General features: G+C 53.6%; 1 protein-coding gene across 1 annotated transcript in view; it reads right to left on the reverse strand.

The window, feature by feature from the left end:
- Nucleotides 1-2,273: 2,273 nt before the first annotated feature.
- SLC6A11 (solute carrier family 6 member 11) overlaps nucleotides 2,274-18,222 on the reverse strand; it is a 125,976-nt gene continuing 110,027 nt past the window's right edge. The window contains exons 9-14 of the mRNA XM_043443244.1: nucleotides 15,038-15,150; nucleotides 12,207-12,344; nucleotides 9,606-9,708; nucleotides 8,775-8,875; nucleotides 7,784-7,954; nucleotides 2,274-4,667 (exon numbers count right to left, since the gene is read on the reverse strand). Of these exons, the coding sequence (XP_043299179.1) occupies nucleotides 4,515-4,667; nucleotides 7,784-7,954; nucleotides 8,775-8,875; nucleotides 9,606-9,708; nucleotides 12,207-12,344; nucleotides 15,038-15,150 (779 nt within the window). The 3' untranslated portion in view covers nucleotides 2,274-4,514. The remainder of the gene's footprint in view (nucleotides 4,668-7,783; nucleotides 7,955-8,774; nucleotides 8,876-9,605; nucleotides 9,709-12,206; nucleotides 12,345-15,037; nucleotides 15,151-18,222) is intronic.

Raw genomic sequence — 18,222 nt, forward strand, 5'->3', positions numbered from 1 at the left:
CTGTTCTGTCACGGGGAGCCTCTTTGTCCCTCTTCTGGGCACCCAGAGCGGAGCCTCAGGACCCTCTTGTCTCGATTCCAGTCTCTGCTCTGGTCCTGACCTCACTGGTCATGGCCTGGACCATGGGGAGGGGGGTTGGGTTTAGCAACAGCACCACCTGGTGGCTGATTCTGCCACCGGAGCCAGTCTAAGCCAAGGACTCTGGGTGGGAGGGCAGTGATGGAGGGGTGGGGGAAGCCCCCTAGCTCATTCTCCCCTGCTGGAGCCCTGAGTCACCCAACAGTTGTCTAGTATAGAGAAGAAACAGGGGCTCTGGGTTTTGTAAACCTGGCTTTGAATTCCAGCTCAGTCTGTGTGATGTCAGCCAAGTTCCTCCACTCATTTCTCTTAAGTTTGGACTTTTGAGTTTTCACATCTGTAAAGTGGGTATGAACTGCAGTCTCAGGGTCGTTCTGAGGCTGATGGAAAATACCTGCCTCCCCCCACAGGCACCCACAGATCACGCCCAGACCCTCTGTCAGGCTTCTTCTTAGTCACCCGGCTAAGTGGGGCTAAGAGAGCCTTTCCATTCTAGAAACGGCTCACTTGGGGAAGACACTCAAAAGAAAGGCAGAGAAAATCCACCGGAGAACAAGAAAAGTCGAATGTTGGTTATAACTGGTCTGACACACTGATGGGGGCAGGTGGGGGGCTCTCTTAGGGATAGCCAAGCTCGTTCCAGTCTCTCAAGGTCAAAGTTGCCTGCTGAGTCCTTTGCCCAGACCCGCCTTGCCCACCACCTTAGGTGGTCTGCAGTCTGGCTGGCTTCCCATCACTGCGTATCCCCAAAGACTTCTTCCTGCCTCTGCTTTTGCTCAAGTTGTTTCCCATCTCAAATGGGCTTCCCTGCCCGGCAAGTTCTTTCCATCCCTCACTATGCAACTCCAGTTCTCAGCCCCTGGTCAAGTGCTTGGGCGTGTGGGCCCCGCGCAGACCTGGCAAACCGTGATCCTACTCAGCTCCTCCACTTTCCACGAGGTGTATCTGGTGTCTTTTTTTTTTTTTTTTAAAGTTGTGCAGCATGTGGGATCTTAGTTCCCAGATCAGGAATTGAACCCTCGTTCCCTGCCTTGGAAGGTCAGAGTCTTAACCACTGGACCACCAGGGAAGCCCCTGGTGTCATTTTTTTTTTGTGGTGGGGGGGGGACAAATTATTTAGTTTCTGAACATTAGTTCCTTGTATAAGCAACGAGATGAGTAAATCTTACCTGTGAGGTCTGTTGTGGGGCTCGGACAAGGTAATGCCACGTGACCCCTGGAACGTGGCAGGTGCTCAACAAACTGTCCTGATCCTGTCCCGGCACTGCCCGAGCGCTCGTCCCTGGCACACTCTGCCCTGCGGCCTCTCGTGGGGCGTGGCTCTGACCGTGCACCTAGCCTGACGCTCTGAGGGCAGTGTCTGTGTGGCTCCTCCCAGTCTCCTTCACGAAGAGGACCTTATTCTAAAGTGAGAGGCAGAGGAGGCCAGGAGTTGGCAGCAGAGCCTGACTCGGCTCCCTACGGGGTCAGGAGGTGCCCTCAGGCCAAGGGCTCACTTGAGTTTTCACAGCCTGAGAGGGTGCCAGGGGCTGAGTACGAGACAGGAAGGCAGAGGACTTTTGGGGGAATCCTGAGCCGGCTACGTTTCCTCTCCGGGTCACCTTTTCGTCACCACTCTACCGACGGCCAAGCCAAGGCCCAGACAAGTGGGCAGACTTGCCCGGGGCTGCACTGCGGAGCTCAACTGGCCGGAGAAGACCGGACGAGGCAGAGCACTTCTCCCCCTGCGCGCCCCGAGTCTGGAGTGGCACAGGCACGTTCTGCGGGACAGGTAAGGGCAGAAACACTTCGACTAAGGGCTCTTCCCCTTGTCTCAGCGCCCCCAGACCTAGGTCCACGCAGGGAACATGTGGGTCCTCAATAGAGCCCACCGAACACCAAATCCTGTTTTCCAAAATTTGCAGCTCTCAGCCAACCTGGGGGAAGGAATAAACAAAGTTGGGTTGTGGCTGGATTAGAAAGAACTCTTGTAAAGCACTTAGCAGACGGTAGACATTCATTGTATGGAGATCACATGAAAGGTAGTGTGGGCTTCTGAAACAGCCCTGGGTGTTTCTAACTGATAACCCCCTCAGTTGAAACTACAGCCCCCAAATGTGGAACCCAGACGGTTTTGCAGGAACATCACAGAAGTTAGAGAACCCGGAGAATCATCTGATGAGTTACAACCACTCCGCCAGGAAGAGCCACAGAGAGTTGGTTCATTTCCTTTAATTTTTAAAAATGAGTAAGCAGACAATCGTGTACCCTTTGAATACCCCATAAAAACGTTCATTATGCAAAACAGTACAACCTTTTTCATTTTTTAATAATACTGTAAATATCTCAGAAAGGATGTATTGTTTCTAATGAATATCAAAAAGAGTCACCGTGATGACGTTTCGCCTGCCCCCACATTTCCCTCCCTGCCCTCCTCCCCAAGTTACCCAGGTACTAGTAGGAAATTATAAAAAGCGAAGAACAAAAGCCCTCCCTCCGCCCTGGCCCACGAGTCCCGTATAGTGAGTGACGTGTTAAGGGCCACACGAACAGCGCGTCCCCAGCGAGGCAGAGGGGCAGTGCGTCGGTGACCGCGGTGGGTGGGGAACCGGTAGCAGCAGCAGTGGGGAGACCCCGCCCCAGCCTGTTGTGAGAAGAGCCGAGGAGGATGGACACAGGCAGGGGTCCAATCTTCCTGCGTCCATTTCTGGGGTCCACCAGATCAGACAGGTCAGGGAGATGCCGGGCTGTGTGTGCAAAAGGGGGGGCCCTGGAACCAGACACCCCGACCTGCCTGGGTGGTGGGGGGCGCTTGGCCTCTCTCTTAGCAAACGCGGGCTTCAGACGAGGACCGCTGGGGGCTGAGCAGCTGGGCATTTGGGCGAATCAGACACGCAGGTTTATTACAGGAAATTAAATCCTCTGTTTGGAGAAAGCTTGCATTGCCACCGCATAAGACTGGGCACAGAAAGAAGGACAAAGGATGCACCTTGCCTGTCCCCAGGTAACTCAGGACCCAAGGCAGGGGCTCGACATCAAATCCAATTAAGGAAGAGAGGGGACCAGCCAGGGAGGCCCGGAGCAGTGCCAGCCGCTGCCCCAGACCCCGGGGCGGCGCAAGCGAGGGAGGGGATGAGAGCCCAGGGCTCCACGCCAGTGAGCGCTGAGGCTCCTCAGCCCCTTGGCCAGAGAGGCAGGCGGGCCAGTCCTGGGGAAAAGGTAGAGGAGAAGCCTTGTGAAGATCCCAGGGCTCTGCTAGTGGCAGGAAGGGTGGGCAGGGACTGGGGGGTTTCAGGAATGCAGGAGAGGGAAGAGGGCAGGGGGATGGTCAGAGGGAGGAGATGAGGTCGGGGGATGAAGAAGGGATCAGAGGATGAAACCGGCTCCAGGCCCGACTGCAGCTCTGACCCAGGAGGCTGGTGGAGGGGTCACATGGCACAGACCCCGGCAGGGCCAGTGGTAGGACAGACAGCCGCAACCAGGACGGAGCCCAGGAACCATCAGCCAGGTGCCTCCAGCCAGCCCGCAGAGGAGGATGGAGCGGCAGAGCCGAGCGTGTGAGCAGACGGCCCGGAGGAGCCCTGCCGTCTGCGGGTCTCCACGGGAAGGAACCTCTCACGGAGGAAATCAAGCCACGTGGTTTCCGGATTAAACTTGCTTTAAAGAAGGGAGTGACGAGTGGCAAGTCTTCAGAAGAATCCAAGATCAACAGCAGGTCTGCACGCCCAGGAGGCATGCAAAGGATCCATGGAGAGATGCGGCCAGGCCAGGCAGAAACCCCCAGAGCTCACCTGACCCAGCCATCCCCACCGGGGAGACCCAGGAGGGCTGGGAAGAGCCCAGGTCACTCGGAGGGACCAGGGCAGAGGGGGGCCTGCCGCCCAGGAGTCCTGAGTCGGTCGGGACGTTTTCTTCTCTGACATAGCCTTGCTGTCTGCAAACCCACCACCTCCGGGAAGCCGGGGAGGACGGGCAGGGGAGGGGCTTCAGGGGAAGCCTGGCGGTGTGGAGACAGACAGACTGGACTGACGCGGGGCACGGACAGGTCGGTTCAGAGGCTGATGGAGGAGGCAGACGTCGCTCCCACCCGCTCACCCCGTAGCCCGAGGATAAAAAGTCCGGTCCTCTGGTACAGCTTCTTCCTAACCCCGAGGGAATGCTGTTACACCCTCCTCACATGAGAAGTCCCTGTATAGGGTTATCTTTTCACATCGTTACTCACATGGCAGTTGTGGGGGTGGGATGAGGAGGGGGCAGGACTTGAAACCAGAGTGGGCACGGCCACCTTAAAATTAACTTGTTAATAAATCCTGTGCAAAAAACAAACAAACAAAAACCAGAAACGAGCAAGCCTCTACCACTAGGTGAAGAACGGGGTTCAGGTATTCATTTGTACACACGGCGGTGGACGGCAGGGGGCGAGGAGCAGGAGGAGGGCCATCGAGGTGGCAGGGCGCTCAGAAGTGCGTCTCCTTCTCTGTAATGGCCGCAACGGTCCCATCGCCCTTGAGTTTGGCGTCACAGTCATTAACCGCCACCGTCCGTGGGCCTGCCCCAAGCGTGCCCCGCATTTTCAGGTCGGCGCTGGGGATCATCAACTTGCGGAATCTCTACACGGTTGGAGAGGAAAAGAGTTGTCTGAGAAGAGCGGTTGTTGGGGTCCCCGGGGGGCCTGCCTCGGCGCCTCCCAACTGCACAGCAGACACCTCGGGGGGTGGGGCGTGCTGCGGAAACCGCAGGCCGGGCTTGGAGCTCTGCCCTGGGCGATGCGTCGGCCTGGAGATCTGTTTCCCGCCCCCACCCGGGAACACGGGGACCACAGGGTGCCAGCGCTGGATGAGGAAGGAGACGATGAGCAGAGTTGCCCGCCCTGTACCTGGCCCACTGCAGGAGGCCAGGACGCAGGAGCTATACCCAGGCTGCATCCTTCCTTCCTGGGCAGGCTGACGCTGGGCTCTGAGGCCCTGCTTGGCCTTGATACGTGTGAGGCCAGTCACCTAACACCACCGCACCGCACTGTCCCACCTGTGAGATGGGCCAGCAGTTCCTCCTGGGGACTCTGCTGTGAGGGTGAGCTACAGCACCTCCGGGGCCGTCTATACAGTGGTTTCTGCATAAATGGGTATGTTTCCCATAGAAGGCCGTCATCATGCCCGTCATCCCCGTCTAGGGAAGAGGAGGTGTGCGTCTGAAGATGGAAACGTTCTTGCTAAGGCCTCAACCCCGCAGAGTGGCCGGCAGACAGGGTGCTGGGCGGATGGGGTGGCCATCATCCACTCTACCCCTGACACACGCTCCTGCCCCCTTGATCCTGCCTGGGCACCCCCCCCACCCCCACCTCAGCCTCATGTGCACCTCCAGAAGACGTCAGGCCAGGAGGTGGGAGGTCCTTCCTGGGCCCTTTCCCCAAGAAGGCTGGAAGGACTTTGGCGCGCTGGTTTCTTACAATCAAGGTCCTGTTTTCATGTGCAGATCCTGCCATGCCTAATAGGCTGGGCCTATTCTGCCCAAGAGGGATTAACAGGCAGGATGCCCCTCTTCCCCCATAATACCATCATGCTGAGCATCTACTAGGTGCCAGGCAAGGTGCTAGGATCTTGACAGAGGACAGGAGCTGGGAGCATGGGCTCTGGAGCCGAGTGCCTGGGCTGGACTCCCAGCTCCACCGCTTCACTGAGGCAAGAACTTAACCCTCTGCATCTCGGTCCCTCGTCTTTCGAAGAGGTTCACAGCGGCACCTGCCTCGAGCGTCATTTTCCTGAGGTGTCCTCAGATTTGCTGACCTGTGCATGGCTCTTAGCACAGACTACCTGCCCTCAGAGCAACTCTCTGACCCCCATCTTTCCTTCCAGATCCTTCCCATCAGCTGGCAGAACCTTCTGGAAATGTGTGCATGTGTCTTCAGTCATGTCCGACTCTTGACACCCTACGGGCCTGTAGCCTGCTAGGCTCCTCTGTCCATAGGATTCTCCCAGGCAAGAATACTGGAGTGGGTTGCCATTTCCCTTTCCAGGGGATCTTCCCAACCCAGGAACAGAACCCGCATCACTTACATTTCCTGCACTGGCAGGCAGGTTCTTTACCACTAGCGCCACCTGGGAAGCTCTTCTGGAAATGGAGGGACATGAACTCACTGGCAGGGGCCAGCCGGGGCCAAGGTATTTGGGCTCCAGGGCAGCTCTCCTCTGGACACGCCTGGTCCCAAGTCAGAATCAACAACTGCCCTTGTCCTACATTCCCTGCAGGAGCGGAGGACTTGGCCTTGCTCTGGGGGCAGGAACAGGCTGGAGAAAGGGACCTTCCCTCTCGGCTTGCTCCCGGGACCTGGCTGGGTGCTAGCTCTCCCCTGGGTGGACAGGAGGGCTGGCTGGAGCTGACTCTGGGCTGGCACGCGCCTTGGGGGGCATCGGCACACTGGCCATGTCTGTGAGACACAGCTCAGCCCTGAGAAGCCGGGGCGGGGTGCTGCACTGGGGCTGGAGCCAGGCAAGGGGCATGCGGCATGAAGGCACAGCCTCAGGGTGCCTGCTCCACCACGCCAAGGCTGCGTGCCCTGGGGTAACTGGCTTCCCCTCTGTGCTCAGCTTCCTCACCTGTGACATGGGGACAGGAAGCACCTCCACCTCACAGGACACCTATGAGGACTCGGCAGCCTAATGACTGTCGACGGCTTAGAGCAGCGTCTGGCACAGAGCACGTGGTTAGCAAAAGGGGCGTGAAGCTGACTCAGACCTCCTGATCCCCCAGCAGGTGGGAAAGGAGCGTGGAGAGAGACAGGGTGTCCAGGCTATGACGGGCCGGGGCCCAAATTCACTAAACAAGCAGGAGAACATGGACAGCACGATTTCATTGGCAGGAAAACGCCCAGAAGAAGCATATACAGAGAGATTTCTGGGTGTCTGGGGCTTCGGACAGGGCTTACTGGAAACAGGCACTGGGAATCTTATGAATAAATAAGAATATATGCAAATAAATAAATAAAAATGTTTGCAAATGGATTTATGGTGGTGACAGCATGACACAGAACATTGCTACAAAAAATACGCCATTGAATTATATCAGAAATGGGTGAATTTCATGATACAGAAAACATATTTCAATAAAATTGTTGAAAATGGTCAGTTTGCTAATTCTTGGTGGTCTGATCTTAGGCGAGTGACTGAATTTCTCTGAGGACAGAGGAGACGCAGAACAGAGAGAGCTCTGCACGATGACGGCACAGGACAGATGCCCCCAGATGTCAGACTCTCTCCCCGTGCCCTGGAAACAGGGTCCTTAATGAACGGGATCAACAGAACACCAAGAGCCGACACTTGGCCCCTCTCTCCCCCCAAGTCCTGGCTCAAGTGCTGTCCCTCTATGCACTCACTGAGTCCTCAAACAACCGCTGTAAGTGAGGGACTACTGCTGACCCATTTTACAGATGGGAAAACCGAGGCTGAACTCAGGGGAAGCAGCTCAATCTCCAGGCTTCCGCACAACAGTACTGATGAACCCCTGCCATGGAGGAGCTGGCCAGCCTTCCCCAGGAGACACGTGGGGGTACATTCTCATCATGCCCGTGGCCCAGATGAGGAAGCGGGGACCCAGAGACTCCCGTGACCACACTCACACTCACCAGCACAGCCCTTCTAGCATATAGCCAGCCCTGCCCTGTGTCACATTCCCCCCCGCCCCGCCCCACTTCCCAGCCACCCTCGCTGACCCCTCCGCCCGGGCTGCTCACCTCTGGCAGTGTCCCCTCTGCCTTCCACACCTTGATGCAGACCCAGACCGGGATGCAGAGCATGGAGGACAGGGCCATCAGCCAGCCGATGCCATAGCCCCAGGGGGGGTAGGTGTACACGTTGTTGTACTTGAGGGGCTTGTATTTGACCAGGAAGAAAATGAAGATGCCCTGCAGAGAGATGGGGAGAGGTCCCCGGGATGGCCCTCAGCCTGGGTGTGGGCGGCCGGTAGGGGAGACGGTCGACCCTGTGCGGTGGCCTCGGAGAGGTGGCATCCTGCCTGTCCACAGCGAGAAGCACAGGGAACAGACCCCACAGGTCCCAGGAGACCCTCCTCGACCCCCCCCCAGGAGCCTGACCTCCAGCCTCCAAACAGTCAGAAATTTTAACTTTTTTTTTCTAGCTACTTCTCAGGGCTGGTTTCAAAGCTGACTTTCAAAACTAAGATGGTTGGTGAAGATGCTCTGAGATACTTCCAGTGCCAAGGACTGGGTGAAGAGCAGCGGTTTTGTTTCTTTAATTAAACATCCTTTCACCAAGGCCTCTCCGCAGTTTGGTCTGAGGGGCAGAGCGTGAGTCTCTCACTATCCTCAAGCTGTTGCTTCATTGTTAACAGCAGAGCCAGATGTCTTTCACGGGACCCTCAGCCCCCATGGAGGTGGGCGCTGTCTGCCCAGGCTGCAGGTTTAGAATCTGAGGTCCCAGGAAGAGAGGTGACTTGCTCACTGTCACACAGCAAGCTGGTGGCATGACTGGGGTCCTAGTGAGGCCCCCTGGCCCAGCCCAGAGACTGTCCCCCAAAAAAACACTGGCTTGGAAAGGTGTCAGTTGCCTTGGACTTCTGAGTGCACAGAGGGTCCCCCAGGGGGACATCACCTACCTCCTCAGTTTTGGCCTCAGCCAGGCCTGGCCTCTGGGGTGGAGAAGTGGGCGGGGGGTGGAGAAGTAGGGGAGTGGTGGGCTACAGGTGGCTCCTGGCAGCACCCTTACCGCACAGATCCCGGGGGTCACGACTTTCCAGCACCATTTAATGAGTGACAACGGCCGGTAGCCAATCATGTCTTCGATGTTATCATAGAAGCGGTTGCTTCCTGTCCAGAATAAAGCAGACGGGCACACACACACCCCAGAGAATTTCTGTACAAGACTCAGAGGAAAGGCGATGCGTGTCTGCTTTCCCTGACCAGAGACAAGTTGCGGCAGGGACCCTACTTGCTGCTTAAAAATCACCAGGGTGTTAGCTATGTGCAGCGTTAGGATAAACTGTGGTGGAAGGGGCTCTGAAGAGACCCCTCTTGACTCAGGCGGTGAGGCCCAGGACTCACTCAGGAGTTTCTGGGGAAAAGGTGGAAGGTGGTCGCTCTGAGCGGGGTCAGGCTGGCTGACCTGCCTGGGTGGGGTGGGGGTCGGGGCTCAGATTTTAGGGCTGGTGGGCATCTATTCACAAGCCCAGCAACTCTCATCCACTCACTCAGTCTGGGGAATAGGAAGGCCGAAAGGCAGGTGCCGAGGGCCGGTCACTGGGCTGGCTGGTTTGTCTCCACCCCCTCCTACCAGGAGCCACGGTGATGACTTCTCCATTATACAGATGGGAAAACTGAGCCTCGGAGGCAGAAGGATGGACCCAAGGTTACAGTGCCTGAGACTGGAACCCCTCCCTGTGCTGCAAAAGTGTATACAAGCAGTAGGGTCTTCCAACAGGTGGGAGAACCCGAGATGTGCCTGAGGTAAGAGGGTGATGGAGATGGAGACGGGCTACAGGGAAGCCCAGCCCACCCAGGTCCCGGGCACTGGGGGGTGGCGGGCTCGGCCTCCACTCACCGTACACCCAGCCGATGCAGATGCACTCGAAGATGGCCACAAAGAGAAGGCACATTCCGCTGGCGGCGTAGGAGTCAAAGAGCTGGAAGATGTACATACCGCCCTGCGGGGTGGGAGGCCAGACATGGGGGAAGAGTGACAGACAGACATACGGGAGAGCAGGGTTAGCCAGCTGGCCTCGGCGAGGGCGCCCCAGCCTGTGGTCACCTACCACCCTGGAGTCCCGGCCACCAGGGCAGACTGGTCTCTCCGGCATTCTGAACGCCACACCCACCATGGCTGGGCCCCCTTAGACCACCGTAAGGGGCTGCTGGGATCGCAGAGGTTTGTCTTGCCTCTGCTCCCTGGATGCTAGCCACAACACAGAAAACTGGAGACTGGAGGCCGGGCAGGCTCAGCACCTCCCTCCAGGAGGCTGTGACGGCCTCCCCACAGGCCTCCCTGCCTCTAGCCTCGCCCTCTCCTACGCATCCACACCGCAGCATGCGTAGGTCCTGCCTCGTGTGGTCATAAGGCCGGGGCTGCTGGTGTCCTCAGTGCTCATGTGGGGAAGCTGAGGCCCGGGGTAGTGAGAACACGCCCCACCGGTCACCAGAGGTCACCCCGCCGTGGGCCTGAGGACCGGGCCCAGGCGTCCAGCTGCAGAGCCTGAGACCTTCCCCGCCCACCGCCTCACCTCCGTGGAAGAGCAGATATTTGCAGGCTATTTTCCCCCAAGAGCGGAGCTTTAAATGTGTTTAAATGAGGGAGAAGATCCTCCGAGCAATTACTGAATCTGCCACGGCCCATTTGGCAGGTTTAAGCTCCCGGTGTGGTCACTCATAGACACGCCTCCGCAGAGGGCAAAGGTGGGTGTATGGGGCCTGCGTGTCTGCTGATCCCCCGTCCAGGGCAGGCAGAGCGCTGACTCCCTGACGGGCTCCGTCAGCCAGGGTCCCAGGGCTGGCCAGCTGGCGTCCAGGAGAGCCCTCCAGCCACCGGCCTGCTGCAAGCCGAGGACGCCCACGAATGCCTGCTTTTCCTGCAGCCCCACCAGCCTCTGGAAGGCATCAGGTAAGCCCCCAATTTGAGCGTGACAGAAGACTCTACTTGGCGTAATTAATCAGCACTTAATGAGGCCCTGCTCACTGGCTGTGTGGAGAGAGGCAGGGGGGAATGCGGCACCATTCATTTGCTCAAAAGCTGATTATCACTCCCATTAATGTGACAATGACTAGGAGCAGGGATTACACACCCCGGGCCAGGCCCCAAGGGCACAGAACAGATCCAGGCCGGCTCCTGTTCTTGAGGACTTTGGGGCCTGGTGGGGCAGGTGAACACACAGGTCATTGTAATGTCCAGATGGAGACTGGTCCGAGCTTAGAATGAAGTCCTGGGTGGGAAGGAAAGCAGAGGAGGCTTCCAGGAGGAGGTGGCTTTTTTGAGTTGAGAAGCAGAGAATGACGAAGATCAGCAGACTGACCCCAGTACCACGGGAGCTGCTTTGACAGATTCTAAATTCCCTCACTTTTTCCACGTGCCTTACAAAACCCCTTTGTGTCTCGTGGCAACAGTTTTCTGGTTATTTGGGGGGTAGGGGTGGAGAGCGGCTTGGTTCGTAAAATTAATTTTGTGAGTGTGGGTAAAAAGATACCTAATTTTGCCTTCCCAAGTTACTTAAGAAAGTATCTATTAGGATGCTACAGGAGGGAAGAGGGAAGAGAATCGTGGCTTTATGAGACAGTCTGAATTTGGGGGTGTGATGAGCCCCTCCCTGCCCACAGGCCTGGCAGAGACAAGACGGGACATGCAGAAGGTGGGAGCTGGAACACATAGCACCTGAAGGTGTCCAGGTTCCTCAGTGATGAAGCCTGTTCTGAACTTGAGAACAGTGAGTCACTAGCTGAGGGTTATCTGGCAGACACTGCCTCCTTCACTCAGAAGTTTTACTAAAAGGGGTAGCCGGGGCATCTGGATGCTCATGGGCTTAGTTGCTCAGTGATGTCTGACTCTTTGCGACCCCATGGACTGTAGCCTGCCAGGCTCCTCTGGCAAGAATCCATGGGGATTCTCCAGGCAAGAATACTGCAGTGGGTTGCCATGGCTGCTTATAATGACCAGGTAAACCCAGCCTTTCTCATTGTGAGTTTTATTCCTTCTGGTGATGGAGACCTGGAGCTGAGCACTTATACAAGTGCTGAACGAGAACTTCCATGGAGTCTCATGATGACCCATTACAAACACGAGAACACAGAGTCCCCAAGAAGTGCCGGACCTGGAGGCAGGGTCACCCAGCCAGTCAAGGTCAGAGCTGGGACGTGATGTCAGATCCGCCTAACCCAAACATGTCCATGCTAAGTCACTTCAGTCGTGTCCGACTCTTCACAGCCTCATGGACTGTAGTCCACCAGGCTGCTCTGTCCATGGGCTTCTCCAGGCAAGAATATTGGAGTGGGTTGCCATGTCTGCCTTCAGGGGATCTTCCCGACCCAGGGATCAAACTCACGTCTCATGTCTCCTGCACTGGCAGGTGGGTCCTTTACCACTAGCGCCACCAAAGCCCAGGCACTTACCCCTGATGTTACCCTGTCCACATCACTTACCCGTGTGGCTATCACTCACCTCCGTTAACATCACAAGGCCCAGAAAGTAGGAGGTGACCGACAGGACCAGGATGAGCAGCTCCCGCCGATAGCCCCTCCGGAAGACCTTGGGGTACATGTCTACCACGGCGGTCACCAGGCTCTCCACGCACACGAACTGGACAGGGCAGAAATGATGGTGCAAAGCTCCAGAGAAAGGCCATCAGAGGCCCTGGCTCCAGGCAGGCACAGCAGCCCTAAAGCCTGGGCTTCCCTCCCCACCGGGCCTCGCCTTCATTCCCACACTTCCTCACCCTGATGGAGGACCCAAGAATAAAAACAGTATCCCCTGCATTTACAGAATGCCAGCAGGCCCATTCAACATAAGAGGACCCTGAAGCTCAGAGAGGGGAGGTGACCAGCCCAAAGTCTCTCTGCAAGGAAGCAGCAGAGTCAGGCCTTGAGATGAGGTCTCCTGACTCTAAAGCTAGAATTCCTTGTCCTTTATGCTGCCAGTCACGTGCCCATGTGCTGGGCCTTGTTCTGGGGTGGACGAAATAAATGAGATCCAGTCTTGGCCTGGGAAGCGAGATGGCAGTCTGGGTAACTGTCTTGAGAGCTGAGGGCTCTGGTCAGTCTGTGGGGGCCTGACTTACTTCATCCTCCAGGCCTGTGACAGAGCCCCTGCCCTTTGCTTCCGGTGGGCGGGTTGCCTTCTGCTGGGGGGAGGGCAATCAGGGGAGCTAATGCCCAGCTCTTGTGTTTGGGCTGGGCAAGTTTAGATGGCAGAGCTTGAGCCACTATGCATCTGTGTGATCAGGGCCAGATGTGAGATCAGCGACATTCCTACTCAACCCTCAACACCCAGACCCAACAGCCCAGCATATCCCTCACCCCCTCCCCAAGTTCTCCCAGCACTGCGGGCAGATCTCCTGCATAAGCCTTTTCATGATTGCTTCTTCTTGCCCTCAACTTGGGCAGAACAGACCCCAGCCCCTATTCCAGGCCCAGTCCATACCCCTCATCTGTGGGGTCCATGCTTGCTCAGATCTGTCTCCTTACAAAAAGGTGAGACCCTGGAAGGCAGGGGCCATGTCACTGACATCTACTTCAAGTGGCACCAAGCAGATGCTCAGAAAATGTTTGATAAATGAATAATAACAACAGTGGTGAACACACGGTGCTTGCTGTGTGCCAGGCTCAATTCTATGTAGTTAACAGATGTTAATTTATTTCATCTCTATGTATTAAGTTCCACCATTGTCCCTTTTTTGTAAAGAAGACACAGAAGTATAGTGGTGTAAGTAACTTGCCCTGAGGTCACAAAGGTCTAACATTTTAGGGCCTGAATTTGAACGGGGTGATCTTGTTCCAGAGGCTGGGCAGTCACTACCGTGGGGCACTGGGAGGTCATTATTTGGGGGCACCCCCGTCCCTGGGGCCACTGCTTGGCTCCATGTCCTTTCTGGTCCATGTCTATCTCCCCAGGGAAGGTATTTCCATCCTCATTGTGGGAATGGACTGCAGCAGAGCCCAGAGTCAGACGGCTGGCAAGAGCTGGGACTTAAACTCAGTCTAGACGCCAACGCCCAGGCTCCTGGCCTCCAGGCTGTCCTGTCTCTAGGGGAAGACTAGCTGTGCTCGTCCTTTCTCTAGGGTCCCCAGGTAAAGGAAGGGGACTCAGGGGACGCTGTTGATCCAGCATTTAAACTTAAGAGGCATCAGAGCAGATGGTCTACGCAGTGCAGAGACCTGGGTGCATATCCCTTCAAGTCACTTGGCCTTTCTGAGCCTCAGTTTCTTCCTCTGTAAAATGGGGATAACAGAAGCCCCCCCCACCCCCGCCCCAGCCCATATGGTTATCATGATTGAAAACTGAGGACACAGCCCAGGCACACCTGGGGATGGTCTGAGCAGCCACCCCCCACCCTGGGGCCCTAGGCGCCCTTTGCAAACAGAGTATCTCAGCCCTAGTGCTGGTCTGGCTCAGCCCAGGGGCTCGCAGAGCCCAGGCCCGGCCCCCACACCCCTCTGCGGAGACAGGCCTGTCACTGTCACACAAGCTGCTGATCCCTCCTGAGGCCTCTGCCGTGACAATGGAGGGACGGTTATCAGCAAAAACACCCGGTTGATTCTGCAGCTCGGCTTAGCAGTTTCTGAGAAACCATCCAGGGGAAGAAATAGGACTTGGCTGGATTGACAGACACACCAACCACGGGGCCTGGATGCTGCGTGACTCGCTCAAGGTCACAGGTAGCACCTCGCCAAGACACCCCTGTCTGAGGGCCTCAGAGCGCCTGGCTTTGGCTGGAAGACCTTCTCTGGGGCTCTTAGGAAGGCCAGCCACAATACAGCAGCAGGGCCAAGGGTTGATTTCTGGAGATGAAGAGAGACTGGAGGCCACAGGGTTCCAGCAGGAAAACCAGAGAGGGGATTGAAAGAGGGTGGGAGGGTGGGCGGGGGCGAAAAGATGCAAGTGCACACATTTGCGTTAACAGAAAGGAAAATGTGAAGACATAAATTGTTGGTTCTAACTCCACATCCTTCACGGAGGAAGGCGGGCTGCCAAGTGGGGGTGGGTCTGGGAGAGGCAGGAGAACAGAGGCAGGTGGGGGCGGGGTGCGGATGTGGGGGGAGCGGGAGCTGGTGGTGGTACCCACGACTCACCCAGGTGGCCACCTGGGGCATGTCATGGGGGCCCCAATGTGGAGATCAAGGAAGGAAGCAGATGCTTTTCTGTGTTCCCAGGTCTTTTATGATCTGGTTGGTCCCAACTGGCCAGAACCAGGATGTGGTGTGCAGGCCCCAGATCTGTTCCTGGGGGGCAGCACCTGCCCCCCGCTGCCACTGCCACCTGGGGTCCCCACTTACCTGGCTGTCCAGGCCCAGGAAGATGAGCATCATGAAGAACAAGGCGGCCCAGAGAGGGGAGAGGGGCATCATGGTGACGGCCTTGGGGTAGGCGATAAAGGCCAGGCCAGGGCCTGGAGAGGAAGCAGAGAGAAGGGGCTGAGTGGAGTTCAGTGCCTCATTCAATTGCTATGTTCATCTAAAATGGACTAAGTGTTTCTTTTGTGCCAAGTACTGTGCTGAATTCTTCCTTGAATCATGTACATCTCACAGCCACCCCATGTTCCTGGTTCTACGAGGATACCCATTGTGCAGATGAGCAAGATGAGGCAGAGAGAAGGAAGCAAGTGTCTGGAAGGGTCAAGATTCAAGCCCAGGTTAGTCTGACACCCAGACCCTCCTCTGCATAGACATGTCTCTATTCTTACTGGGGTAGATGAGGAGAGGTGGTGGTGGGAGGCATTCTTATTAAACTGCAGGTTCTCAGGCCCACCGAGAGATTCTAATTTAGCCAGTCTAGGGTGACAAAAGAACCAATGATTCCTATGTAAGTAATTAGGAGTCAGGGCTTGGACAAATGATGGTCCACCCAGACCACCTTCTCCTCTGAGCTTCTCATCTCCCAGGTCCACACTCACTTCTCTTGACTGCTCCCAATAGGGGGCTTGATAGCACAGCCTCAGGATGGGCTTTATTACTGTCAAGGATGGGAGTCCGATGTTCTAGCCCTGCAGCATGGTGGCCAAGGGTTCAAATCCCCATTCTTTACTGTGAGCTCTACCCTTGTCTCCTCAGCTAGAAAATGGGAACAATGGATTCCTACCTAATAAGGCAGTTGGCAGAGTTCAGTGGGATGACGTGAAAATATGGAAAGCATTTAAAAAGGTAAATGTTCAAGAGACATTTATCCTGATTATCTTCTACCTTAAAAAGCAGCCTTATTAAAGGCTAATTTACCTACCATAAGTGTTCATGTTAAGTGTATAATTCAATGAGCTTTGAAAAGTGGAGGCACCCAGATAACCACCACTGCAGTGAAGACAGAGAACATTTCCTCCACCCCCTCCTGCCCCTCTGTTTCCCCACCCTCATCCCCTGTCTTTGTACTGGGCAACTACTGATCTTTTTTTTTCACCTTAGATTAGCTTTGTTCATCCTATCTAGGAGGGGAATTACCAGGTCATATGGGAATCATATGTTTAATTTTCTAAGAAATGCCAAACGGATTTCCAAAGTGACTCTGTCATTTTACATTCCTACCAGCAACAGTTGAGAGTTTCAGGGGCTCCACATCCTTGTCAACACTTGATGTTGTCAGTCTTTTAAATTTAGTCATTATAGTGGGTATGAAGTGTTTTATCATTATGTTTTTAATTTGTATTTCCCTGATGACTAACAATGTGAAGTATCTTCACATATCTTTATTGTCCATTCATAAATCTTTTTATTGTTTATTTAAAAATTTTATTTATTTATTTATTTTCTGCCCATGTTAGGACTTCCAGGATCTCAGTTCCCCAACCAAGGACTGAACCCAGGTCCTCAGCAGTGAAAGCAAGGAATCCTGATCACTGGACCATCAAGGAATTCCCTACATATCAACATCTTCTTTTGTGAGGCGCCTCCTGTGTTCTTGCCCATTTTCAGTTGGGTTAGCTCCTTTTTATTTAGTTGTGAGAATTCTTAATATATCTGGGATACAAACCCTTTATGAAACAAAAAATTATGATTATCTTCTCCAAGTCTGTTGCTTACCTTTTCATTTTTAAATTACATTTTGTGAAAAGCAGAATATAAAAATTTCCCAATTGTTTGTTGTTGGTATAAAAAAATACCAAAGATTTTTGATTGTCTTTCTATCCTGTGACCTTACTAAATTCACTTGGTAATTTTTTTTTGTAGATTTCTTACGATTTTCTATGTAGTCAATCATGTTGTTTATGAATGAAGGCAGTTTTTATTCTTCCTTTATAATCTTAATATTTTCACTTTTTCTTGCCTTATTATACTCTCTAGGAATTTCAGTACGATATGGAACATGTTTTGAGCTTTGCAATGTTCAGTCAACATACTGCTTCCTGAAATTCACTTTTGTTAGCTCTTTTCTTTCCCATTCTTTTCAGAATGATTGCATTATGCATTTGTAATACAGGTAAGTTCATTCATTACTATTTGTATTACATTTGGTTCCACCCACAAAAAAGTAACTATTTGTCTTGGGTGCTCTGTGAAACACTACTGTGGCTCTCAGTCAGAGCTATTAAAGATAAATACTCAGAGGTGTTCCTCCTTCTCCTTACTTCTTAATTCCTCACCTTTTTCTATCTCTTTTCCACTCACCACTGTAGGCAACCATTCTCTTTAATTTTAAAATGTTTCTGCACACACCTATTTAAAAAAATATCCTTTAATTTCCATTTACTTGATTATTTTTTATAGTGAATGAGTGTTGAATTTTTCAAAGACTTTTTCCACATCTATGGAGATAATTTTATGATTTACTTTGGACTATTAATATGGTGTGTGATATTAATTGCTTTCTTAGCATTAAATCAATCTTCTATTATTCCTGGAATAAATCTTACTTGGACATGGTATATTACCTTAATATGATTTTGGATTCTAATATTTTAGATTTGAGTTTGCTGATACTTTATTTGGTATTTTGGCATCAATGTGCATGAGTGATATTAATCTGTAGTTTTCTTTCTTGGCATTGTCTATTTGGTTTAGGTTTCAATACTATGTGTTTCAGATAATGAACTAGGTAAGTTTCCTCCCTTTTCAATAATTTGGAATAATTTACAGGGCACTGGGCCTATCTTATCTGGTCTCAAAGGTTTGGTAGAATTCCTCTGAGAAGCCATCAGGGCCGATGTTTTCTTCTGAGGTTGTTCTTCAGTAACGTTGTCTGTTTCTTCTATGGAAATTGGCCTGCTTAAGCTTTCTAAGTCAAATGGGGTCAGTTTTAGCAATCTCCGTTTCCCTAGGAAAATACTCATTTCATCTAGGTTTTCAAATTTATATGCAAAGAGGATTGCAAAGTAATCTCTTATGATTTTAAAAAATGTCTTCTGCTCCAATGGTTATTTCCCCTTTGTAATTTCTTATTTTGCTATTTATATGTTCTTTACCCCCCCAACCTCATTTTTTCCCCCCTCCTTGATCATCTGGTGATTTGCCTATTTTTATTTTGAAAAACCTAG

Source organism: Cervus canadensis, chromosome 22 (assembly GCF_019320065.1).
Source record: "Cervus canadensis isolate Bull #8, Minnesota chromosome 22, ASM1932006v1, whole genome shotgun sequence".
NCBI classification, from domain to species: Eukaryota; Metazoa; Chordata; class Mammalia; order Artiodactyla; family Cervidae; genus Cervus; species Cervus canadensis.